At 43.3% G+C, this 27675-nt stretch overlaps 1 protein-coding gene across 1 annotated transcript in view; it reads right to left on the reverse strand.

The window, feature by feature from the left end:
- Positions 1-3806: 3806 nt before the first annotated feature.
- LOC126184239 (uncharacterized) overlaps positions 3807-27675 on the reverse strand; it is a 60595-nt gene continuing 36726 nt past the window's right edge. The window contains exons 3-4 of the mRNA XM_049926608.1: positions 26864-27120; positions 3807-4162 (exon numbers count right to left, since the gene is read on the reverse strand). Of these exons, the coding sequence (XP_049782565.1) occupies positions 3904-4162; positions 26864-27120 (516 nt within the window). The 3' untranslated portion in view covers positions 3807-3903. The remainder of the gene's footprint in view (positions 4163-26863; positions 27121-27675) is intronic.

The following is a 27675-nucleotide window of genomic DNA, read 5'->3' on the forward strand; positions in this document are numbered from 1 at the left end:
AAAAACTGACTGATTGCAGTTTTCTGTATTTAAAATGAATAAATAGTCACATGTTCTTAACCATCCTTGATGGGTAACCATAAAGTAGACATTTCCTCAATTTTGTGTAAAGACAGTAGTATTATCTGTTTCCTGTCTACTTTTATCGGTCACCCATCCCCCTCCGATTCCCACTACTTCCCCAATTACTGAGACTTGTCTATGCCCACTCAAATCAAACTTAAGAGTATATTTTTATTGTTGATCTGTGAACGACGATGCCGGCCGGAGTGGCCAAGCCGTTCTAGGCGCTACAGTCTGGAACCGCGTGACCGCTACGGTCGCAGGTTCGAATCCTGCCTCGGGCATGGATGTGTGTGATGTCCTTAGGTTACCTAGGTTTAAGTAGTTCTAAGTCGTAGGGGATTGATGACCTCAGAAGTTAAGTCCCATAGTGCTCAGAGCCATTTTTTTGTGAACGACGATAATAAACGTGAATGTATCCATACATATTACTTTTGAATTAATTTCCTATTTAACTATTGCGAAGGCTATTCAAGTCAGTCCTCCAACTAATTTATTTTAATACAGTAAGTTAACTGCGACTCATTTCGTTCCTATCATTTGCAAAAGGGGTATAATTTGCATATTCTGCAATTCAAGTGTCAGATCATTTATGTATATCTGCATGTAACACTATCGTGTTTAATCTTGCAATCAGTATTTCAGGATGGATATATATTTATCTCTGTTGCGTCAGTGGGCTACTGGTATACTGACAAGAATATGAAGTACACTGATCAGCCAGAACATTATGACCACCTAGCTAATATGCTAGGATAACAGTTGCGACACATCATGGTATAGAAGCAATGACGCCATGGTAGGTCACTAAAGGCAGTTGGCACCACATCTGCACACACTAGTTACCCAATTCCCGTCCATTCTGGAGAAGGGGGGATGAGCTCTGACCCCAAGTTCAATAACATCCCAGATGTGTTCTATTGGTTTCAGATCTGGCAAGTTTGGGGTGAAGACATCGACTGGAACTCGACACTGTGTTCCTCGAACCCTAGCCTTATGGAGTGGTGCATCACCTTGCTGAAAAACGCCACAGCCGTCGGGAAACATGATCGTCATGAAGGGGTGTACGTGGCCTGCAACCAGTGTACGATACTCCTTGGCCATCATAGTGCCTTGCACGAGCTCCGCTGGATCTATGAATACCCACACGAACGTTCCCCAGAGTATAATGGAGCCGCCGCCAGCTTGTCTCTGTCCCACAGTACAGCTACCAAGGAGTTGTTCGCCTGGAAGACGACGGATTCGCCCCCTCCCATCGGCATCATGAAGAAGTTATCAGGATTCATTACACTATGCAACGCTCTGGCACTGCCCCAACGTCCGGTGCTCGACTGAGTCTTAGCTGTCGATGTCATGGTGTTCGGTGCATTGTGTGTTCAGACAAATGTGTACTCTGCCCAGCATTAAAGTCTGATGTTAGTTACGCCACAGTTCGGTTCCTGTCATGTTTTACCAGTCTGCCCAGCCTACGACATTCGACGTGTGTAATGATGGTAGGCCGCCCAACCCCACAACTTGTGGACGTGGTTTCACCTTGCTCTCGCCACGTGTTGAAGACGCTCATCACAGCACTTCTCGAACACCCGACAAGTCGTGAGATTTCCGAAATACTCGTGCCGAGCCTCTGGGCCATCACAAACTGCCCTCGATCACACTCAGACAAATAGTACCACCTCCCAACTCTACACACGATCACCACCCTCACTGATACTGAATGCACCACGTTTGTGTCTGTCTAGCAGACATTCCTCGCCTGGCGACTCTGCCATCGCCTGGTCGGGTTTATATCGATAGTAGGTCAGTGGTCGTAATGTTCTGGCTGAGCACTGTATATAACACGCTGATCCAGAATAAAATTCTTCTGGCAGTCACACTGGCACATCAAGACGCTTCATTCGAACTCAAACTCGATAAGATAAAGTCAATGTTGTATGAATTCATGTAAACGATATGCAAATAACTAATAAATCGCAAGTGCGCACCGTGGTTGAAATACTCAAGGCTGGCATTCACACATACATTCCAGACACGACGGTCACAGGAGCTTTTAGTTCGAGAGAGGCAACCGCACACCAGGAGGCCGGTCCCAACCCATCTACATCGGCCGGTGACCGTCCGTAGAGCAGACAGCGTTTGCCCGAGTGAAAGGACGACCCCATGTTCAGCTTAAAAGCAAATTCCGCTACATTGTGTGGCAGCGGCCAGCCTACACATTCTTTACACATAGCACGCAGTTTCAGTGATTTTCACAGGGAGACAGCAAACGCCAAACGCCGATACTACAGATTTCCGGATAGGTCGCCTTAAACGAAACGTCATTCTCCCGTTTTAGAAGAGCAACGCTGATTGGCAGACAATATTTCTGATGCCTTGAGCTGAAGGAGTAATGGAAGAGATCGAAAGATATATCCCTTCACGCCGGGCATGGAGAGGGACCGTTTCGTTGTCGCTCTTGGAGCGAGAACACGTAACGAGAGCATGCGCGCTCGTACGTGTACTCAAAGAGCGAGTAACAAGTCTCTCCTCAGTACTTCACTGGGAGAGCACCTCTGTCGAGAGCGAATCGAAGTGCAACTCTATATTGAGTCTTTGCGATTAAGCGTTGTTCACTGTGATCGCCGCCACACTTTTTGTGCGGTGTGAACGGACAAAGTTATAGTTAAATGACTGCAAGCAAATTTTGAGTGGTATCACGGTGGACTGGTTATCTGACCGGTGTACCACGCCAATAGTTAGACTAGGAGAGAATAGGAGTCCTTGACTTCATCAAGGCGTAGGGAGAGTTTGATTGGCGAAGGTCAATCTAGATAGAAGTAGAGTTATCTTATTTGTCAGCAACGAGCGGCGCAGACAGCAGTCATCGCAGCTTACGGTATTGTGCGCTACAGCTATTGCGAGCCCCATATTTCCTCCACAACAGTACCAAATCAAATGGTTCAAATGGCTCTGAGCACTATGGGACTTAACTGCTACGGTCATCAGTCCCCTAGAACTTAGAACTACTTAAACCTAACTAACCTAAGGACAGCACACAACACCCAGCCATCACGAGGCAGAGAAAATCCCTGACCCCGCCGAGAATCGAACCCGGGAACCCGGGCGTGGGAAGCGAGAACGCTACCGCACGACCACGAGATGCGGGCAACACAACAGTACCCTTCACAGCATTTCACACGCAACAGCCTCGACCGTACATAGCAACATTCTAATGGATAATTATTCAAGTTGAGTGGGCGTGGCTCTCAGCCATTCTGCCAAGTCAATAACAATCTTAAACTTTGTATAGAAATTTCATTAGCGAATCCTATCCTTAAGAGGTAACTTCCCATTCCGAAAAGAACCCAGAAACAACGTGTTCAATTCATAACTAAAAGTGCCATTGTTATTTCTCAGAATTTTTGCCAAATAAGTAATAATTTTCGTTAGTTTCATGTTTTTCTTACACTAACTAGCACTACTCCAGTACCCAAGTATCCCACTAGTTACGTAAGAAATTTTGTGAATTTTTGTGTCATTTCCTTACAGCGAACGACTCCAGAAGATATTTATTGCTGAAAGTTTTTCAGGCATTTCTCTTTAGAACGTTAGGAGCGTCTATCTGCCTTCTGTAGTAGTGTGGGAGTGGAAATTGCATCTTGCAGGAATCACAGGGTAAAGGGTACATCTCAGATCAATCCCACGCTCACAACACGTGACAAAATGCAACACAATGTAGCAAAGAAACTACAAAAAATTTCACACTTTATTAATCAGCATATCTATGGGGCAAAAATTTTAATGTAAAATGATTGGATTTATTGTAAATCAGAGAGAGCATAATATAGATGGAGCATGTGCGGGTCAGAGCTCCTCCTTGGGCGCAGGCTGCGCGCAAGCCCGGATCTCCTGGCGGACTGCGTCGTACTCGAGGCGCATCTGGTCCATGACGTCGGCCAGGCAGCGGTTACCCCGCTTCTGCTTCTCGCGGGCTCGCTGCAGTTGCTTCTCCAGCTTCTTGTCCGCCACTTCCTTCTCCTTGGACGCCGACGTCACCTCTTCCGACTTCACGCACTTCGTTATGTGTTCCATTTCGCTCATCGACGGATCGGATTTCTCAGACCTGCCAAATACAAAAGGTAAACACTGTTCATTCTTTACCCATCATACGAAGTGGAATTAGCTGATGTTAAAATGAATGTTCTAATCAAAGGGCTGCCTCGAATATTCTAGCAGCTACGTGTAATCGACTACCCTTTGGATTTCATCATAGCGCATGATTTTGCCAGTATTTTTAATAAAATCGAGATTTGCGACTACTTTACATCAAACCACAAATTCTTTGTGGAAGGAGATGACCAGGGAAGCAAGAATATGATTGACAACGATAAGACAGCTAGAATAGAGTGCTTGAGGTGGATGATCTACAGGGTGAAAAGTATTTAAACCGTCAAACTCTGGGAGGCTGTAGGGGACATCAAAACAAATATTTTTCCCTAATGTCATTTTTTTCCTACGAGGATTATTTAAACCGGTGGATGACATACTACGCTCTTCAGTTGTTAGAGGCCGTATTACACTCTTCAGTTGTAGGCAACTGCTCTCCACCAGTGTAGAAGTGTATTGTCTCTGTTTAGTAATGGAACGATACACCCCGAGTGAGTACACTGATATGGTTGGTGCGTACTACGTAGAGCACCACAACGCACGAGCTGCACAGCGGGTTTATCAACAACAATATCCTAATCGCCGTATCCCGCATCATACGACCTTTGCTGCTGTGTACCAACGTCTGCCTGAGACCCGGTCATTTAGCAGATTACCTGGACAGGGACGCCGTCGCACGGTAAGAACGCTGCAATTTGAGGAAGCTGTCTTGCAGCATGTGGAGCGGAATCCTTCAATCAGCACTCGTGCAATTGCACGTAACATGGGGACCAATCACACGACTGTAAGAACAGTCCTTCGAGAACAATTGTTACGTCAATTTCACTTACATCGTGTCCACAACCTGGAACCAGTTGATTATCCACCCAGAGCACAGTTTTCGCAGTAGTACCTGGAACAGTGCGAAATGCATGCTACATTTGCATCCTCTGTGTTGTTTACCAATGTAGCAACGTTTGGGCATGATGGAGTCTTCAACATGCACAATTCGTATGTCTGGAGTGAGGATAACCCACATGCCACAGTTACTAGCGCTCATCAAGTGCGGTTCTTCGTTAATGCGTTGGTCAGTGTTGTTGGGGACTGTTTAATTGGGCCATATCTCCTACCTAGGCCATTAAATGGCAGGCACTATTACAATGTTCTCACAAGAGCATTGCCAGGAAGACTCCCGCTCCCTACAAGACAACACATGCGGTTCCAACAAGATGGGGCGCCAGCACATTTCAGTCGTTGTGTGCACCGATTCCTAGACCGACGGTTCCCAGAAACGTGGATTGGCAGAGGTGGTCCTGTACCATGGCCTTCTCAACGGATATGTCCCTTCTGGATGTTTTTGTGTGGGGAGAGATGCGCAACCTTGTTTACGCTACTCCTGTTGCATCAGAAGAGGATCTGGTTGCCAGGATAGGGTTTTTGCCCGTGTCAGACAGAACATGATCCGATGGTGTAACCTATGTTTACGTGTCAATGGAGGCATTTTTGAAAATCTACTGTAATTGAAATTGGGTTGTGTTAATGTGTTGTCTCTTGGTTACAAAAAAAATGGAAAAGTGCTTGTTGGTTCAATTAATTTGCTGCCAGAGAAATCTTCACCTACCGGTTTAAATGCTACTCATAGGAAAAAGTGACATTAGGGAAAAATATTTGTTTTGATGTCCCCTACAACCTCCCAGAGTTTGTCGGTTTAAATACTTTTCATCCTGTATAATTGTATGCTAAATATGTATAATAACTTTATACTTCAAATCACGAGGCCAGGTAAGAACAAAGTTACTGGTAACCATTCCATAGATTTTATAAAGTGTCCAGACATTCAACTACGAGAAACATCTACGTCCTCTTTGGGTAAGGAGCATGGTATTACCAGACTGGAGGCTATAGTGTACAACTACAAAATGGATCGTGTGTTTGACCCTGTTGAAGCTTGTTTAAGTATTTTAAACTCTAACAATCAGTATTTTCTATGTGCTCCATTGTACTGTGTGCCAATCACATTCATTTGGTGATGGCTAACTAATAACTTACAGAATAGTTTAAGTGTGGTGTTTAACAACGTTCTGCAGCTTGTCTACTGGGATAACAAGAACACCCGAAAATTGAGTGGTGTACAAATAAACCTCCCAGGCTTTCAAGACCGAGAAAATCTTATAAATTATGTTCTGTCTGCATACAGTTTTAATTATCTACCTGTAAACTACGTAAAGATTCTTAACACAGGCCCCAACAAAGACGATATAATTATTGTACGGAAGTGCTATATTAAAGCAGGAGAAACAATCCAAGACATTGTTCTCCACAATACCATCACATATAGCTATTTCCGACATTGCTTCCTGTAACTAATGTTATACCACAAGTCGTAAAAAAAAAGAACCATTGTGTCAAATAGACTTAAGCCATTCCCTATTAAAGAAATTATTTCTTCAAGTCCAAGTAATGATTAAGTGTAGGAGAAATAAAATTGGAAACAGAAGAGGTTCAGGCAAAAAACGAAAATTGAATTATATGACGAAAACGACTACCACATAGGATGGATATAGACTGCTAATACAAGAAGAAGAAGGCATGGCAGATGTACCGGCAAGATTAACATATTACTTTAAACACAGCATTTGGAAAAGTATGGCCACAAGTGTAAAATACAAGATATCAGCACTTACTGTAAATATCAGTGGTAAGTGGTCATATGTTGGAGTACTGGCCGAAATGTCAGTAACGGGAACGTTTACTATATTAAAGGACACTCGAAAAATATGTTTGTAAAGCTCCGATCCCATCTGAATCTGCTTAAAAAGGATGGTCACATTGTTTCTAAATGTTGTGGACTCATTGTTGTACACTTAGCAGCAGAGCAACCGTTTTCAGAGTTTAAAACTGATAGAGTAACTACATTTAATGGTAATTAGTTTGCAAAAATTGTGAAGTTAAAGTTCCATACGGAAATTCCGCGAGCGTGTGGAGCTGATGATTTGTCAATATACACCCAAAACAACGTGGAGTGTTTTAAAAAAATAAGTTATGTAAAAACCAAGAGGAAAAATTTAAATTCTAGAATGCTCTCGGCTAGAAGAACTGCAAGAAGGAACAGAAATAATTGTTGAGGCCATAAAGGAGATAGTTTACAGAGAAAAAACTAGATCTGTATTAGAATTCGAGAACATACCGTCTTTCTACTTGTCAAATTACTGGTTGGATATGAAATTTACATTTCAGATGTAGAGTTAAATTATAAGTTACAAATTCACTTGGATGTTATTAAAACTACACCAAATAAAAACAAAGAAATAGTTGTTTTCTTGTGAAAATGTATATGCAAAAATTAATAAAAAATTTTGTACAAGAATTTTGCTGTCATATTTTCTACCCAGTCAAACATTCTGAGAGAGTCTCCAATTTACAGTGAAGGAGGTGTGTGACTTTTGGATTGAGGGGGGTGGGGGAGTTTATAGAAGGAGGATGACTTTGAAAAGCAGTGGAAACTACGTAGTTGAATGTATAGTGACCTTCATTTCTCACCCACATTAAATAAAGAGAGTACCCTACATCCTTCCACACCATCGATATGCAAACTGAATTTTTAAAAAAATAATGAATGTATTATTATCATTATTATTGTTATTGCTATTAGTATTATCATGTACTCAGCAATGCAATGTAATTTTCCAACAGGATAACACCAAAAATAAGGAAAAAACCACCCTATGTCCTTCAGATTCCTCAGCTCAGGACAGACTGACCGATTTTTCCTCCATTTCCCAGGTGCGGGAGGGGAGACAGGAGGAGGGTGGTGGGAGTGGGGTGGGTTGGGAAAATGAGGGAAGGGAGCGGGAATAGAGAAAAACTCACGACGTCATCGGACACCTCATCAGTGTGATGTTGCCACACCTACAACATGGGGTAGAGGCAGGCGTGGGTGGACGGTCCTCCATACTGAATAAATTAAAACTGTCCCACAACGAACATGACCTCACTAATAGCTACGACCCATGTACACTTCTATAAATGCCGTGTTAACTGTTGTTAATGTTCGTCTGCAATGAGATTTCTTGGAAAATGTGACGATCAGTACAACGGTTTCTACACCTACTGCCATGTAAATTTAACATGATAAACTGTGTAACACGATAATCTGAAGAAAGCAAGATATCGAAGGAATTCAGAGGTGTGTGGACATTCTTTTTGCAAAACAGTAATGTGAAAGTTTACAGAACTTACATCTGCGATAGACAGTGGAATGATTCACATCTCACGTTAGGACTGAAGATAGGAAAAATCAGAACTCTTATAGAAGCATATCATCATTATCATCATCATCATCATCATCATCATCATCATCAACCAATTCAATCATTAAATGATGTGGCCTCTTCGAGTCGTCGATTCAGGTAGGCTTTCAGCAGTCTTCTCCAAGTGGGACTGTCTTGGGTAGTTCTCTGACAGGTGTTACCAGCGATCTTCTTGATGTCTTTGTCCCAGCTGTCTGGTGGTCTTCCTCTAGGCCTCCGGTGCTCTCTCGGACTCCACTCCAGTACTAGCTTCGTCCATCTGTTGCCTTTTCTTCTTGCGACGAGGCCGACCCACTGCCATTTCAAGGAACCTACTGTCTCTAAGATGTCGTTAACCTTCGTCACAGACCGGATGTCATCTGCCCTTTTCCTATCCTTTCTTGTATAGCCCAGCATTGATCTCTCCATGGCTCTCTCTGCTGTCGTAAGTTTCCTTTTTGTAAATGAGTTCAGTGTCCATGTCTCAGAGCCATACATCATCACAGGAAGAATGCATTGATCAAATACTGCTTTCTTCAGATTTACTGGCATTTTTGATCTAAATACAGTTGAATTCTTCCCAAATGCTTGCCAGCCAAGCTTGATGCGTCGATAGATTTGCGGCCGTATGTCTCACTTCATATTTATAATCTGGCCAAGGTAGACGTATTCACTGACCTCTTCTAGTAGACTAGTAGTAGGCGATCCCATCTCCCCAAAACTGTTCTCTGCTGTATTGGAAATGACTATGTCAAAGCTGAGCTGGGAAGGTAAGCGAATTAGAATTAATGGAAGAAAGCTTACGAACTTGAGATTTGCTGTTGATAGTGCCTTACTGGCCAAAGACTTTGCAGAGCTCAAAAACTTAGTTACAGATCTTGCATCGGAATGTCGGCTGGTTGGCTTGAACACGAACCTTTCCAAAACAAAAGTAATGTCCAACAAATGGGTCCTAGCTGGAGACAGAAGCATACAGCCGTTATTAAATCGTTCCATTTGAGACTAGAATAAAGAGGGAATAATTATCTGCGATTCAGGGCGCCCTACACTACGCACTGTATGAAGGATTTTCAGCCGGCCAGGGTGGCCGAGCGGTTCTAGGCGCTACAATCTCGAACCGCGCGACCGCTACGGTCGCAGTTTCGAATCCTGCCTCGGGCATGGATGTATGTGATGTCCTTAGGTTAGTTAGGTTTAAGTAGTTCTAAGTTCTAGGGGACTGATGACCTTAGAAGTTAAGTCCCATAGTGCTCAGAGCCATTTGACCCAAGGATTTGCAGAGCATGTATGTACACTAGATTTTTGAAATGCTAACTTGAAGTGGCACACGTTAGAACACACATCAGAGCACTTTAAGAAGACAACAAAGCCAGATGTCGAAATATGGCGAACAAAGCGGAATCGCTTGTACAAAAATTCGAAAACATACCATCAGTCAACCACATTGACAAGGAACCACTTGCGTGCGAGGCCGCAAAAGGCAGGGACGTTACGGCCTACGACGTCCCACATATTGTCTACCATGCAACCACAATATTCACTGCAAATAGCAACAGGGAGCAGGTATCCAACGGTGAGCACAGCATGAGGCTACGGAGCGTAGTTTAACTGATTACTCAACGATTAACTCACAACAGTACTACAGTGATAGTGGTGTTGATACAAAGCAGAGCAATGGCAACGATAAACGAAGCAATCACTTCATTGTTCCACAAAATTTCGGGCGAACTGCCGGATGCCTGTAACTTCCTGCCACAATATTTCGGCACAGAGTCTTCTGGCCACCTTCAGGTGATGCTGGCGAAAGCGCACTGGGCTCTGGTATGTAAGGCCCCGCCGGCACATGCGTCATAGATTCACTTGGCGTTGCTCGTGCGCTACTTGAGCGCGTTCGATTCTGCTGCGCCGCGCCCCCCGTGGTGAAAACTCGCCGCATCGATATCAATTCGATTGTCTTCCCGCGGTTCCATCACAGAACTACGCCGGCTACGGAGGACACGAAGTTTTTCAGCGATTGGATTCCATGCCGAATTCAATTGAAAACCTCCGTCTCTATTAATAAGATACTCACTGTCAGACAGTCGTATTTCCACGGATTCATTAATAACGCAACTACAAAAGATAGACATATGGGCCATAGATTTGGTCCCACTCTAATTGATTATATGACCACGGAAATACAGTGTTCGGCAATGGAAGACTTACAAGGCGGAAGGAGTTGTGAGTATGCCACTGATCTTTTACAGTGCGATCCTGCACAGTACGCGTCGTTTGCCCTATATAAGATTTGCCGCAGTCGCACGGAATGCCGGCCGGGGTGGCCGAGCGGTTCTAGGCACCACAGTCTGGAACCACGCGATCACTACGGTCGCAGGTTCGAATTCTGCCTCGGGCATGGATGTGTGTGATGTCCTTAGGTTAGTTGGGTTTTAGTAGTTCTAAGTTCTAGGGGACTGAGGACCTCAGAAGTTAAGCCCCATAGTGCTCAGAGCCATTTTAATCGCACGGAATCCTGTAAACATCTGCCTTGCGCAACTCTAGGAAGTCTCTCACAGATCCCAACAGCGACGAAATTTTTGCAGGAGGACTAAAGATTGCTTTCACTTTATATTTTCTTAGTATTCTGCCTATTTGCGCTGAGATATTACCAATATATGGTAAATAGGCAGTAATTTTAAAGGCCTCTTCCTCTTCTTTGCTCTGTCGCTTACAGGTCTGCAGCGCTCTCTCCACTTGCTGGGACGAATACCCAGTCTGCAGGTGCACCAGTTCCGTTTGCAAACTATCGGTGTCAGAGATGACGTAGGCTCGGTGAATCAAGGTCTTCCAAACCCCCATCGTTTGTGGCGGACGGTGGCAACTAGCGGCTTGCAAGTAAATGTCTGTGTGAGTGGGCTTTCTATATACTGAATGACCAAGTGTGCCATCGCTCTTACGTCGCTCCTTCTCCAACTCCATAGTAAATTTTATGCCGGCCGGTGTGGCCGTGCGGTTCTAGGTGCTTCAGTCCGGAACCGCGCGTCCGTTATGGTCGCATGTTTGAATTCTGCCTCGGGCATGGATGTGTGTGATGTCCTTAGGTTAGTTAGGTTTAAGTAGTTCTAAGTTCTAGGGGACTGATGACCTCGGCTGTTAAGTCACATAGTGCTCAGAGCCATTTGAACCATTTGAGTAAATTTTAGTTTTCATGTATGGAGTTCAGATGTTGTAGGAACTTTCGCAGACGATCCAAACCATGAGGCCAAACTATAAAAGTGTCGTCAACAAATCGCCAAAATACTGTTGGTTCAAAAGTGGCCAAGGCGAGTTCTCGCTCCTCAAAATCTTCCATAAAAAAGATTGGCCACCAGGCGAGGTAAATGACTCCCCATGGTGACATCGTTTGATTGCTCATAAAACTCGTTGATAAATAAAGTATATCTAGAGGAGAGGGTGTGCTCAAACAGCGCTGTAATGTCAGCTCCAAACCTATTGCCAATGAGACGTAATGAGTCCACAAGAGGTACATTTGTAAAATGTGAGACCTCATCAAAAGTGACCAACAATTGATAACTTTGCAGCTGCAATAACTTAAGTCTGCTGATGAAATCACAAGAATTCTTTAAGTGATGTGGAAACTTCTCTTCCATTGGTTTGAACAAAGACGTCAAGCAGTTTGCTAAGTCGTAGGTAGCTGATCCAATATTACTCATAATTGGACGTAATGGCACGTTATCCTTGCGGATCTTCGGCAATCCATATAGACTAGGTGGGACTGAACTATTTGGTTTCAGTTTCTTAATTACCCCCTTTGGTAAGGAACTGTTAGGCAGAAGTTTTGCTGTTTTTCACACCACTCGAGTAGTAGGATCCTTATCGACTTTGCGATATGTTGAGTCGCTTAATAAAACATTGATTCGCTGTAGATGAAGTTGAGGAAGTACGCCGGGAGTCTTGTCATGTGTTGACCTCCTTTTGCCCGGCGTAGTGCAGTAACGTGACGTGGCGTGGACTCAACGACTCGCTGGAAGTCTCCTGCAGAAATAATCGAGCCATGTTGTCTCTATAGATGTCCATAACTGCAAAAGTGCTGCCGGTGCAGGATTTTGTACACGAACTGACCTCTCGATTATGTCACATAAATGATCTATGGGATTCATGTTGGGCGATCTGGGTGGCCAAGTCATTTGCCCGAATTGGCCAGAACGGTCTTCAAACCAGGCACGAACAAATGTGGCCCGGTGACATGGCACATTGTTATCTATAAAAATTCCGTCGTTGTTTTGGAACATGAAGTCCATGAATGGTAGCCAAATAACCATTTCCAGTCAATGATCAGTTCAGTTCCATGTAAACACAGCCAACACCATTATGTAGCCACCACCAGGTTTGATAGCGTCTTGTTGACAGCCTCGGGCCATAGCTTCGTGGGATCTACGCCACACTCTAACTCTATCACCAGCTCTTACCAACTGAAATCATGACCATATGACCACGCCACGGTTTTCCAGTCGTCTGGGGTCCAACCAATATGGTCACAAGAACAGTAGACGCGATTTCATGCCGTTAGCAAAGGCACTCACGTCGGTTGTCTGCTGCCATAGTCCATTAACGCCAAATTTCACAGCACTGTCCTAAGGGATAGGTTAATCGTACGTCCCACATTGATTTCTGTGGTTATTTCAGGCAGTGTTGCTTGTAACTTAGCTTTGACAACTCTATGCAAACGCCGCTGCTTTCGGTCGTTAAGTAAGGGCCGTAGGCCACTGTGCTGTCTGTGAGAAGCAATACGTGAAATTTCGCAACTGCCATTCTGCGTTCAAAGTCCGTTAATTCCTGTCGTAGGGTCATTATCACATCGGAAATCTCTCTCACGAATCATCTGAGTACAAAGGACAGCTCCACCAATGCACTGTCCTGTTATACCTTGTGTATAACAGGGCATATCGCTATCCCATGACTTTTGTCCCATCAGTGTATATCTACAACAGTTGCCGAAGTTCACATATCGTCAGAAAGGAACCCAAGGAGTTTCACAAAGTGTAAAAGAAGTGACAGATGAATAAGTTCAAAAATAGCTCTGAGCACTATGGGACTTAACATCTGAGGTCACCAGTCCCCTAGAACTTAGAACTACTTAAACCTAACTAACCTAAGGACGATACACATATCCATGCCCGAGGCAGAATTCGAACCTGCGACCGTAGCAGTCGCATGAATCAGTGGAATGTGTGGTGTCGTATATGCTCAACTGTGCGAACAGTGTGCACAAGGAGTAGAATGATGATGATATGTGTTTAACAAGTGACATCGACATTGAAACAGGTGTGGAGCCATGTAGTTTATCATCCTTGTCGGACAGGGCTCCACAAATCCTGTCTTCAGCGAAACTTACTTAAGAACGATCGATGTCCAAGTTGCGAGTACTAAACATAATAACCATAAGAATAATAAAAAAAGTTATAAACATATTTCGAATAAGTCGGCTGAAATATGATCGTGTAGTGCATAAGAAAAACCATGGGTATTCAAGAGAGCACAAGGCGCACTTCTTACAAAAACTGGTATTTGCGCGCCTTAAGGATGCTTTATACAATTTATGGGAGTTGTGCTTGATAGTGGTTTATTACGTTATGCACATCAAATTGCGCACGACATAGATTACGGTGATTTCGAGGTAAGCAGTGGATGGTTGCACAACTTCATACAGTGCTACAGAATTGGAACACGTAAGATAACGAAATTTCAAACAAAGCGTCAACTTGACAATGCACAGTAAACTGTGGACTCGGCCCAAAAAGTTGTAAATGAGATAAACAGACTTAACCGATTCTTCAGTAAGGAATTTGTTTTCAACTTCGACCGATCGGGATTTGAAGACGAAATGCATATGAAAGGAACCCTGGAAATTACAGGTACCAAGAGGGTTGTGTGAAGATCAACTAACATCAATGCCTCAACTCATTTGTATACAATTATGCCGACTGTTAATCTGGGTGGTAACTTGGCTAGAAAGTTATTTATTGTGCGGTGAGAAGCTAGAGGAGCTCTGTCAACTACGATTCTTTCTCGTGTGCGTAATCTTGCAAGGACAGTAGGGAATATTTACGTCACAGCAAGCAAGAGTGGGGATATGGGCGTAAGAGAACTATAGTTACGGTATGAGCAATGCTTTTGGCCAACAGCTGGTCAAAATGACATGCTTTTGCTTCACTCTTGGACTGCGTATAAAAATCATACTCCTTTAGAGCAAACAATCCTTCCAGAAGTGTGTGTGGCATTGCAATTCCTGCCACCTGGAATCACTGGACAAATTCAGTCTCTGAATGTTTGTTTTTTCCGTGCCTTTAAAATATATTATCGCACTATCTGCAGCTACGCCTTAAAGAATAGCCAGTTTCACGTTAAGTTCCACGCCAGACTGTTTCGCATTCGTTTGCATGCCATCACATTCCGTCAGTTCTCATCACCCTATTACACCAATATGATATGCATTCTTTAAGAGTTGTCCGCCGCTCGTGGTCTCGCGGTAGCGTTCTCGCTTCCCGAGCACGGGGTCCCGGGTTCGATTCCCGTCGGGGTCAGGAATTTTCACCTGCCTCGAGATGACTGGGTGTTTGTGTTGTCCTCATCATTTCATCATCATCCAGGAAAGTGGCGAAATTGGACTGAGCAAAAGATTGGGTAATTGTACGGGCGCTGATAACCACGCAGTTGAGCGCCCCACAAACCAAACATCATCATCATCACCCCATTCTTTAAGAGTTGAGCTCTGCAGATGACGAAGAAATTGAAGAAATGTATGATGAAATAAAAGGAATTATTCAAATAGTGAAGGGAGACGAAAATTTAATAGTCATGGGTGACTGGAATTCGTCAGTAGGAAAAGGGAGAGAAGGAAACGTAGTAGGTAAATATGGATTGGGGGTAAGAAACGAAAGAGGAAGCCGCATGGTAGAATTTTGGGCAGAGCACAACTTAATCATACCTAACATTTGGTTCAAGAATCATAAAAGAAGATTGTATACATGGAAGAAGCTTGGAGATACTGATAGGTTTCAGATAGATTATATAATGGTAATACAGAGATTTAGGAACCAGGTTTGAAATTGTAAGACATTTCCAGGGGGAGATGTGGACTCTGACCACAATCTATTGATTATGAACTGTAGATTAAAACTGAAGAAACTGCAAAAAGGTGGGAATTTAAGAAGATGGGACCTGGATAAACTGAAAGAACCATAGGTTGTAGAGTCTTTCAGGGGGAGCATAAGGGAACAATTGACAAGAATGGGGGAAACAAATACAGTAGAAAAAGAATGGGTAGCTTTGAGGGATGAAGTAGTGAAGACAGCAGAGGATCAAGTACGTAAAAAGACGAGGGCTAGTAGAAATTTTGGGTAACAGAAGAAATATTGAATTTAATTGATGAAAGGAGAAAATATAAAAACCCAGTAAATGAAGCAGGCAAAAAGGAATACAAACGTCACAAAAATGAGATCGACAGGAAGTGCAAAATGCCTAAGCAGGGATGGGTAGAGGACAAATGTAAGGATGTAGAGGCTTATCTCACAAGGGGTAAGATAGATACTTCCTACAGGAAAAGTAAAGAGACCTTTGGAGAAAAGAGCACCACTTGTATGAATATCAAGAGCTCAGATGGAAATCCAGTTCTAAGCAAAGAAGAGAAAGCAGAAAGGTGGAAGGGGTATATAGAGGGTCTATACAAGGGCGATGTACTTGAGGACAATATTTTGGAAATGTAAGAGGATGTAGATGAGGATGAATTTGGAGATATGATACCGCGTGAAGAGTTTGACAGAGCACTGAAAGACCTGATTCGAAACAAAGCCCCGGGAGTAGACAACATTCCATTAGAACTACTGACAGCCTTCGGAGAGCCAGACCTGACAAAACTCTACCATCTGGTGAGCAAGATGTATGAGACAGGCGAAATTCCCTCAGACTTCAAGAAGAATGTAATTATTCCAATCCCAAAGAAAACAGATGTTGACAGATGTGAAAATTACCGAACTATCAATTTAATAAGTCACGACTGCAAAATACTAACGCGAATTCTTTACAGACGAATGGAAAAACTGGTAGAAGCCGACCTCGGGGAAGATCAGATTGGATTCCGCAGAAATGTTGGAACACGTGAGACAATACTGACCCTACGACTTATCTTAGAAGCTAGATTAAGAAAAGGCAAACCTACGTTTCTAGCATTTGTAGACTTAGAGAAAGCTTTTGACATTGTTGACTGGAATACTCTATTTCAAATTTTGAAGGTGGCAGGGGTAAAATACAGGGAGTGAAGAGCTATTTACAATTTGTACAGAAACCAGATGGCAGTTACAAGAGTCGAGAGCCTTTAAAGGGAAGCAGTGGTTGGGAAGGGAGTGAGGCAGGGTTGTAGCCTCTCCCCGATGTTATTCAGTCTCTATATTGAGCAAGCAGTGAAGGAAACAAAATGAAAATTTGGCGTAGGTATTAAAATCCATGGAGAAGGAATAAAAACTTTGAGGTTTGCCGATGACATTGTAATTCTGTCAGAGACAGCAAAGGACTTGGAAGAGCAGTTGAACGGAATGGACAGTATCTTGAAAGGAGGATATAAGATGAACGTCAACAAAAGCAAAACGACGATAATGGAATGTAGTCGAATGAAGTCGGGTGACGCTGAGGGAATTAGATTAGGGAATGAGACACTTAAAGTAGTAAAGGAGTTTTCCTGTTTGGGGATCAAAATAGCTGATGACGGTCGAAGTAGAGGGGATATAAATTGTAGACTGGCAATGGCAAGAAAAGCATTTCTGACTAAGAGAAATTTGTTAACATCGGCCGGCCGCGGTCGTCTAGCGGTTCTGGCGCTGCAGTCCGGAACCGCGGGACTGCTACGGTCGCAGGTTCGAATCCTGCCTCGGGCATGGGTGTGTGTGATGTCCTTAGGTTAGTAAGGTTTAAGTAGTTCTAAGTTCTAGGGGACTTATGACCACAGCAGTTGAGTCCCATAGTGCTCAGAGCCATTTGAACCATTTTGTTAACATCGAGTACAGATTTAAGTGTCAGGAAGTCGTTTCCGAAAGTACTTGTATGGAGTGTAGCCATGTATGGAAGTGAAACATGGACGATAAATAGTTTGGACAAGAAGGGAATAGAAGCTTTCGAAATGTGGTACTACAGAAGAATGCTGAAGATTAGATGGGTAGATCACATAACTAATGAGTAAGTATTGAATAGGATTGGGGAGAAGAGAAGTTTGTTGCACAACTTGACTAGAAGAAGGGATCGGTTGGTAGGACATATTCTGAGGCATCAAGGGATCACCAGTTTAGTATTGGAGGGCAGCGTGGAGGGTAAAAATCGTAGAGGGAGACCAAGAGATCAATACACTAAACAGATTCAGAAGGATATAGGTTGCAGTAGGTACTGGGAGATGAAGGAGCTTGCACAGGATATAGTAGCATGGAGAGCTGCATCAAACCAGTCTCAGGACTGAAGACTTCAACAACAACAACGAGGGGATACTTAACTAAACGTCCTGCACGGTTTGTAACTCCCAAGGAGTTCGCCTTCTATCTTGATTGTGTGAACCTTTGTGATCACTGTGGCGCGCCATTTTTCATTTGGTGTTTATGGTACAAATTAATGGTTTGTTTTGAACATTTCTTGAATGTCAACGACTTCCATTTTGTGAACTGTAATACATAAAGCCCACAGAAAGTTAATCTCTGCATCTTCTGGGCACCAATTTTCTATCGCTTTCCTGGTGCACATGGTGATTCATTACCAGCTAATATTTTTCCTGTCATAATTGCTAACACAGCACTTTCAAATGAGTCTTACTAAAGACTGTACTTTCGACCTCACGCTCAAAGGCATTCCTTGTCAGAAAAACGTTAGCAGTCTGCTGTTATGACTTACACTACACTGCATGTACAGGCCTATGATTGCCGACAGATCGGGCAAGCAGATGAATCATTTGCACGCTGGTTTGTTTCAGAGGTGCCTGGCGTTGTATGTTTACATACAACCCCCGTAAATTGTGATTATAGAGCTTACATGAGATAACGTTCCGGATGTGTTCAGAATGGACGAAACTAATGAACAAGACATCGACATTAGTGGTCCTCAAACCACACGAACACGATTGAGTCTTATACCACAGTTAATTACAAGAGTTTTTCAGCAAGAAAATTCGCTATAATAGCTAGACAGTGAATTATGTATTAGACCACAGCGTAATACCTATAAAGCTCAAATCAGCCATATCGCTATTACCGTCCGTGAAAGCCTTCATTCTCTTAATAATAACAAACTTTCCTAACTTCGACAACTTCGTAATTTATGCAATATTAAACAGTGTCTGCAATCACGTTTATCAATATTTCATTGAGCTCTAAGATTGTGAACACAGGTTTGCGGACTATGGACTACGACAGTACGAGCATATAAATCGGAACAGTCAGCGTTCCCGTTAGTTCTTTTCTTAGCGGAGCGTCTTTCCCCTTCTGTCTTGCTTTCTCTCAACTTTCTTCGTTATGTCAATTCCATATCACGACCCATATCGCAGCAGGTATGATCACAGCCTGTGAATGGACACTTTTTCCTGGCTGAAACGTTTTTACATCCAGTCAGGCCACAAATCTATGTGGGGTAACGCTCAACAACGCAAATGGAAAGTATCTTCTCTTAAACCGAGTTTGTGATATTTTTATAATCCCTTACCATTTACGAGAGTTAGTTCTCATGGCACTGTAGTCTCCAAAATGTGGTTGAAAATTTTGTAAATTAATATAGACAGTCCATCCAAAAAGTTCCCAGGCTTATTTCTTTCATGATACATAACCGACGTAAGTGCAGCAACTATGGTGGAAGCTTGAACTAACAACTGCAAATAACAGGGTGCGGCAGTGTTAAGTTGTGGACATGCAGCCGTAGTCTGTCAGGTGCATAACCAACATTCAAGCCAAACTGACACGTGCGTTTAACAGCATCCCAAAGAAGGACTTTCCCGTCTGTTTCACGCTATTGCATTGTAGGCGGAGACCATGTAGAACACATGAAGCATTATAACCACTGTCTTAAAGTGTGTCATAAACTTAATAACGCCCCCTCACTCCTTGGAACCGCACTTATGAAGAAGGAGCTGAAGCAAACCAGTGCACAAGAACCCAAATCGTCAAGAGCCAAATAAAAGGATCAAGACACAAAGGAGTTCAAGACATTTGTTGCCAGTGGGGACTGATTTATATCTATGGGGCAAATTAAAAATTTGTGCCAGAATGGGATTCGAACCCACGTCTCCTGCTTACTAAGTAGCTGCACTGACCACTACGCCATCTGCACACAGTAGTCAGAACACCGACACGGACTACCCTATCCCGCTTTCCGTCAGATCCTAATTCTCAACTTACACCACACACTACTGACGTAGTGCCCCTGCCCCTGCTCATTAGCGTCATTACTCGCCGCATCTCGCCGATTCCCGTACTTGGTGTGCATCTGCACCGAAGGGAAGAATGACCGCCATCAATATATATATATATATATATATATATATATATATATATATATATATATATATATATATATATATATACATGGTGTTTCAAAAATGACCGGTATATTTGAAACGACAATAAAAACTAAACGAGCAGCGATAGAAATACACCGTTTGTTGCAATATGCTTGGGACAACAGTACATTTTCAGGTGGGCAAACTTTCAAAATTACAGTAGTTACAATTTTCAACAACAGATGGCGCTGCAAGTGATGTGAAATATACAGAAGACAACGCAGTCTGTGGGTGCGCCATTCTGTACGTCGTCTTTCTGCTGTAAGCGCGTGCTGTTCACAACGTGCAAGTGTGCTGTAGACAACATGGTTTATTCCTTAGAACAGAGGATTTTTCTGGTGTTGGAATTCCACCGCCTAGAACACAGTGTTGTTGCAACAAGATGAAGTTTTCAACGCAGGTTTAATGTAACCAAAGGACCGAAAAGCGATACAATAAAGGATCTGTTTGAAAAATTTCAACGGACTGGGAACGTGACGGATGAACGTGCTGGAAAGGTAGGGCGACCGCGTACAGCAACCACAGAGGGCAACGCGCAGCTAGTGCAGCAGGTGATCCGACAGCGGCCTCGGGTTTCCGTTCGCCGTGTTGCAGCTGCGGTCCAAATGACGCCAACGTCCACGTATCGTCTCATGCGCCAGAGTTTACACCCCTATCCATACAAAATTCAAATGCGGCACCCCTCAGCGCCGCTACCAGTGCTGCACGAGAGACATTCGCTAACGATATAGTGCACAGGATTGATGACGGCGATATGCATGTGGGCAGCATTTGGTTTACTGACGAAGCTTATTTTTACCTGGACGGCTTCGTCAATAAACAGAACTGGCGCATATGGGGAACCGAAAAGCCCCATGTTGCAGTCCCATCGTCCCTGCATCCTCAAAAAGTACTGGTCTGGGCCGCCATTTCTTCCAAAGGAATCATTGGCCCATTTTTCAGATCCGAAACGGTTACTGCATCACGCTATCTGGACATTCTTCGTGAATTTGTGGCGGTACAAACTGCCTTAGACGGCACTGCGAACACCTCGTGGTTTATGCAAGATGGTGCCCGGCCACATCGCACGGCCGACGTCTTTAATTTTCTGAATGAATATTTCGATGATCGTGTGATTGCTTTGGACTATCCGAAACATACAGGAGGCGGCGTGGATTGGCCTCCCTATTCGCCAGACATGAACCCCTGTGACTTCTTTCTGTGGGGACACTTGAAAGACCAGGTGTACCGCCAGAATCCAGAAACAATTGAACAGCTGAAGCAGTACATCTCATCTGCATGTGAAGCCATTCCGCCAGACACGTTGTCAAAGGTTTCGGGTAATTTCATTCAGAGACTACGCCATATTATTGCTACGCATGGTGGATATGTGGAAAATATCGTACTATAGAGTTTCCCAGACCGCAGCGCCATCTGTTGTTGAAAATTGTAACTACTGTAATTTCGAAAGTTTGTCTGCCTGAAAATGTACTGTTGTCTCAAGCATATTGCAACAAACGGTGTATTTCTATCGATGCACGTTTAGTTTTTATTGCCGTTTCAAATATACCGGTCATTTTTGAAACACCCTGTATATATGCTGCCTGTTCTTTGAAGCTACGACACAAATTTTCAACTTTCCCCAATGATACAAAGCAGTGCATACTGGCAGCTAATGTCTTTAATTCATTTATGTCTCGATTGAGGATGGCTGCAGAATCAAAATAGTGGCCGTCCTTTTGGACATGTCTGAGAGAACAGACACCACATATATGTAAATGGATATCGTATGACTACTGATATTTTAAGGAAGTCTGTCATCAACATTAATGGAAATTCCACAGCTGTGATACTTATCGTACCCCAGATAAATACCAAATAGAATCCGTATACAGGGTGTTACAAAAAGGTACGGCCAAACTTTCAGGAAACATTCCTAACACACAAATAAAGAAAGGATGTTATGTGGACATGTGTCCGGAAACGCTTAGTTTCCATTTTACAGCTCATTTTAGTTTCGTCAGTAGGTACTGTACTTCCTCGATTCACCGCCAGTTGGCCCAATTGAAGGAAGGTAATGTTGACTTCGGTGCTTGTGTTGACATGCGACTCATTGCTCTACAGTACTAGCATCAAGCACATCAGTACGTAGCATCAACAGGTTAGTGGTCATCATGAACGTGGTTTTGCAGTCGGTGCAATGTTTACAAATGCGGAGTTGGCAGATGCCCATTTGATGTATGGATTAGCACGGGGCAATAGCCGTGGCGCGGTACGTTTGTATCGAGACAGATTTCCAGAACGAAGGTGTCCCGACAGGAAGACGTTCGAAGCAATTGATCGGCGTCTTAGGGAGCACGGAACATTCCAGCCTATGACTCGCGACTGGGGAAGACCTGGAACGACGAGGACACCTGCAATGGACGAGGCAATTCTTCGTGCAGTTAACGATAACCCTAATGTCAGCGTCAGAGAAGTTGCTGCTGTACAAGGTAACGTTGACCACGTCAATGTATGGAGAGTGCTACGGGAGAACCAGTTGTTTCCGTACCATGTACAGCGTGTGCAGGCACTATCAGCAGCTGATTGGCCTCCACGGGTACACTTCTGCGAATGGTTCATCCAACAATGTGTCAATCCTCATTTCAGTGCAAATGTTCTCTTTACGGATGAGGCTTCATTCCAGTGTGATCAAATTGTAAATTTTCACAATCAACATGTGTGGGCTGACGAGAATCCGCACGCACCCATGTCATCACCACAGATTTTCTGTGAACGTTTGGGCAGGCATTGTTGGTGATGTCTTGATTGGGCCCCATGTTCTTCCGCCTACGCTCAATGGAGCACGTTATCATGATTTCATACGGGATACTCTGCTGCTAGAACATGTGCCTTTACAAGTACGACACAACATGTGGTTCATGCACGATGGAGATCCTGCACATTTCAGTCGAAGTGTTCGTACGCTTCTCAACAACAGATTCGGTGACCGATGGATTGGTAGAGGCGGACCAATTCCATGGCCTCCACGCTCTCCTGACCTCAACCCTCTTGACTTTCATTTATGGGGGCATTTGAAAGCTCTTGTCTACGCAACCCCTGGTACCAAATGTAGAGACTCTTCGTGCTCGTATTGTGGACGGCTGTGATAAAATACGCCATTCTCCAGGGCTGCATCAGCGAATCAGGGATTCCATGCGACGGAGGGTGGATGCACGTATCCTCGCTAACGGAGGACATTTTGAACATTTCCTGTAACAAAGTGTTTGAAGTCGCACTGGTACGTTCTGTTGCTGTGTGTTTCCATTCCATGATTAATGTAATTTGAAGATAAGTAATAAAATGAACTCTAACATGGAAAGTAAGCGTTTCCGGACACATGTCCACATAACATATTTTCTTTCTTTGTGTGTGAGGAATGTTTACTGAAAGTTTGGCCGTACCTTTTTGTAACACCCCCATATGTCATAAAATTGTATGTATGTATACAGGGCGAACATTAATAAAACCTCCAAACTTCACGGATGGTTTCCTAATTGAATATGGAGGAAAAAAGGTCCTATAATCATGTGTTCGGAAACACATCGTTGCCATGGTAGATGGCACTGACGAATGACAGTTCCTCTGACCACGTGCCGTCTGTTCCTTACGTGTTGCAGGCTGTGTGATTGACGCAGCGTACTGCAAGCAGCAGGATAGTCCGGCATTCATGCCAGGGACAAGCCGAGATGGTGTTTGTATACGACCAAGCAGATGGAAACGGACGATAGACAGGACGGCTATACCACGTTTCTGTGATAATGGGTCCTTTCAGATAAACGAAAGTGCAGGAGGTAGCAGACTGTGCGTACACCAGATTTGGAGGACCAGGTTCTACCGGATCATGTGACAAACCCTAGTACAAGCTCCAGGCAAGTGGCCCATCATCATGGAGTAAGCCAAAGTAAAATTATGTGCATCCTGCATGACAACCGCTACAATCCCTATCACCTGCAATCCCATGAAGGCCACTCTGAACATCTGTTGCGACGTGGATGCGTTACAGCTCTATATAGACACTGGACTCGCATTCGGGAGGACGGCGGTTCAATCCCGCGTCCGGCCATCCTGATTTAGGTTTTCCGTGATTTCCCTAAATCACTCCAGGCCAATGCCGGGATGGTTCCTCTGAAAGGGCACGGCCGACTTCCTTCCCCATCCTTCCCTAATCCGATGAGACCGATGACCACGCTGTCTGGTCTCCTTCCCCAAACCAACCAACCAACAGCTCTATACTGTGTTCCAGGACGGTTTGCTATCGGTACACGCACACCGTTCATTTCGAGACACATGTTCATAGGACTTTTTTCTTCCGTTCCCAGTCAGGAATCTGCCCCTGCAGTTTGTCGGTTTTATTAACGTTCATCCTGTGTATGTATCATATCTTCTAAACTATTCAGTAATTCCAACCAAACTTGGTACACATATTAAATATGCTCAGGAAAGGAATACTGTGGGTGTACGAATCAGCAATCTCCTTTGGAGCTAGGCAATAAAATAAAATCAACATGGAATGTTGTTAGAAAGGAGACAGGAAAAGTAACCACTGGGGTAGGTTGTATTACTGTATTACGAGAGCATCCTAACCAATAGTACACAAGTAGCTAATGTATTTAACAACCGTTTCTTAAGTGTAGGAGAAACAATTGGTGAGAACAGTTTAAAAGAAAAAGCCAGGCAGTACATGGAAGAGTCTGTTTTGAAAAAATTTAGTCAGATTAAGTTTCACGTAACAACCTTTTGTGAAATAAGTAAAATTATTAAATCTTTGAAAAATTAATGTTCTGTTTGAGTAGATGACATCCCTAATAAGATATTAAAACAATGTGGAGCAATTACAGCTGATGTTCTGAGTCACATATGTAATGCATCACTAACTCAAGGTATTTTCCCACACAGGTTAAAATATGCCATTGTTAGGCCTCTCTATAAAAAGGGGGCCACCACAGATGTCAATAATTATCGGCCAGTATCCTTGCTTACAGCATTCTCAAAAATCTTCGAGAAAGTAATGTACTCAAGAGTGGTTAGCCATCTCAACAGTAATGGGATATTTAGTAAATCACAGTTCGGATTTCAAAAATGCTGTTCCACTGAGACAGCAATATACAATTTCACTGTCCACATAATAGAGTCTCTAAATAATAAAATGTCACCAATAGGAATTTTCTGTGACTTGTCCAAAGCATTTGATTGTGCGAACCATGACAGTATATTACAGAAACTACTATTCTATGGTATAAATGGAATAGCATTGAGTGGTTTAAGTCATACCTACAGGACAGGAAGCAAAAAGTTTCTTTATATGGATCAAGTGATTTAAATAACTTTGCCACTTCATATAATTGGGGTGAAATTACATTAGGTGTTTCACAGGGTTCAATCGTGAGTCCCCTTCGGTTTTTGATATATGTCAACGACCTCCCTTCCTATCTGAAACAGGAAGCTGAGCTGACACTGTTTGCTGATGATACAACCATCATTATTCATCCAGTAAAAGAAAGTCAAATTGAAAATGATACAAATAAGGTCTTTGGAAAAGTCATTAACTGATTTTCTGCAAATGGGCTTGCTCTAAACTTTGAAAAAACACAGGACATTCAATTTTCAGCTGCAAAAAGTACAATTACATCAATAAATATAACACATCAACAGAAGTCAGTAGACAGTGTAGAGCATACAAAGTTTTTGGTTGTACATATTGATGAGAATCTTAATTGGAAAATTCATATTTTGGATCTCCTAAAGCGATTAGGTTCAGGAACTTTTACGATCAGAATAATTGCCAATTTTGAGGATTCAGAAATTAGTAAGCTAACATACTTTGCATACTTTCACTCTCCGATGTCATACGGAATAATATTTTGGGTTACCTCAACATTTAGACAAAAAGTATTCACTGCTCAAAAGAAAGTGGTTAGAATAATGTGTGGGGTTCATAGTCGCACATCTTGTAGACACCTTTTTAAAAGATTGGGAATTCTTACAACAGCCTCACAATACATCTAATCACTAATTAAATTTGTTCACAATAACACGGACCAGTTTAAAAGCAACAGTGACATTCATGATTATAATACCAGAAGAAAGAAAGACTTACACTATCCTTTGCTCAACCTATCTTTGTAAAGTATGCTGCTATAAAAATTTTCGACAAATTACGAGATGAAATAAGGTGTCTGACAAGACAGCAGTAATAGCTTCAAAAATAAATTGAAATCATATCTCCTTAACAACTCCTTCTATACCATAGATGAATTCTCGAATAGAAATAAATAAATCTGTAAATATAGTATATGCATTTGTGCCACTTAAGGGAATGGGGTAAATAACAGAAATATTAATCTTTAACTCTGTATTGTAATAATATATATATATATATATATATATAATTGTTCCATATGTGCATTTCTTGTGCACTTGACACTTTCCACATCATAACAGCTACTGTACCGTGCGATTTATCAATGGAACTCGCAACCAACTAACTAACAGGGTGATGGGGTAGAAGTGTGGAGCAGTAGGTGGACAGTGATGGACTAACAGAAGACTGGAATAAATATATACCTGGGCAAAGACAGGTGCTCAGCTAGTAATTAATAAAAATGATCCAAATGCGTCCAAGAAATTGCAGTTCGCCGGGAACCCGTTAATTAAGTATTACAAGGCTTCTGAGGACGTTGGGCTTTCCACAAGTTCACTTGTTCTTCTACAGCAAAATGAAAGAAGAAAAATAAAAAAAAAATCGTTCACTGGCGATACACAGACCGCCTCCGCTAGAGTGGACAAAGGCACAGGCGTGCGTACGTACTCCTCGATGCAGTCGAGCAACTTGCGCTGCAGGTTGAGCAGCAGCGGCGCTACGGTGTCGACGGCGACGCGCACGTCCTCGCGCAGGCGGAAGCCTTCCTGCGCCTCGTCCTCGACGCAGAGCCGCATGCGCTCCACGCCGTCGGGGGACAGCGCGCGCGCCTTCTCCTCCAGCTTGGTGACGCACTCGTACGCCAGCACGCCCGCGTCCTCCGCCTCGATCAACGTGTCCTCCGCCAGCTCCTGCGTCTTGTACAGCTGCAGCCCCAACACATGTGTCTCATTCGTTGTTCAAGCATATTCTCTCTCTCTTTCTCTCTCTCTCTCTCTCTGGCATTCTTACTCCATATACAAGTCAAACACATTCGGGCACTCTAACGTCTCAGCACGACTCGTTGTATAATAGCAATATAAAAATGTCTGTAATGAAATGTCATTCCTTGCATACTTTCGGTGGAAAATGAATGTCAAAGAAAGGCAATTCGGCAAGTCTGTAATTGCAAATGTGACAAGTGTCATCATTCAATATTCTGTAGCTGTCCTGCTTCGTTCGTGCAGTGGCTAGTTTTGCTTTATAATACTGAAGTTCGGGAGCTCGATTCCAGGTCAATATTCAGTTCTCTTTCTAACTTTGATCTGCCAAATGTGTGACTAGGGCCTCCCGTCGGGTAGGTGGTTCGCCGGGTGCAAGTCTTTGGAGTTGACGCCACTTCGGTGACTTCACGTCGATGGGGATGAAATGATGATGATTAGGACAATACAACACCCAGTCCCTGAGCGGAGAAAATCTCCGACCCAGCTGGGAATCGAACA

The sequence above is a fragment of the Schistocerca cancellata genome, chromosome 4 (genome assembly GCF_023864275.1).
Source record: "Schistocerca cancellata isolate TAMUIC-IGC-003103 chromosome 4, iqSchCanc2.1, whole genome shotgun sequence".
In the NCBI taxonomy this organism is placed as follows: domain Eukaryota; kingdom Metazoa; phylum Arthropoda; class Insecta; order Orthoptera; family Acrididae; genus Schistocerca; species Schistocerca cancellata.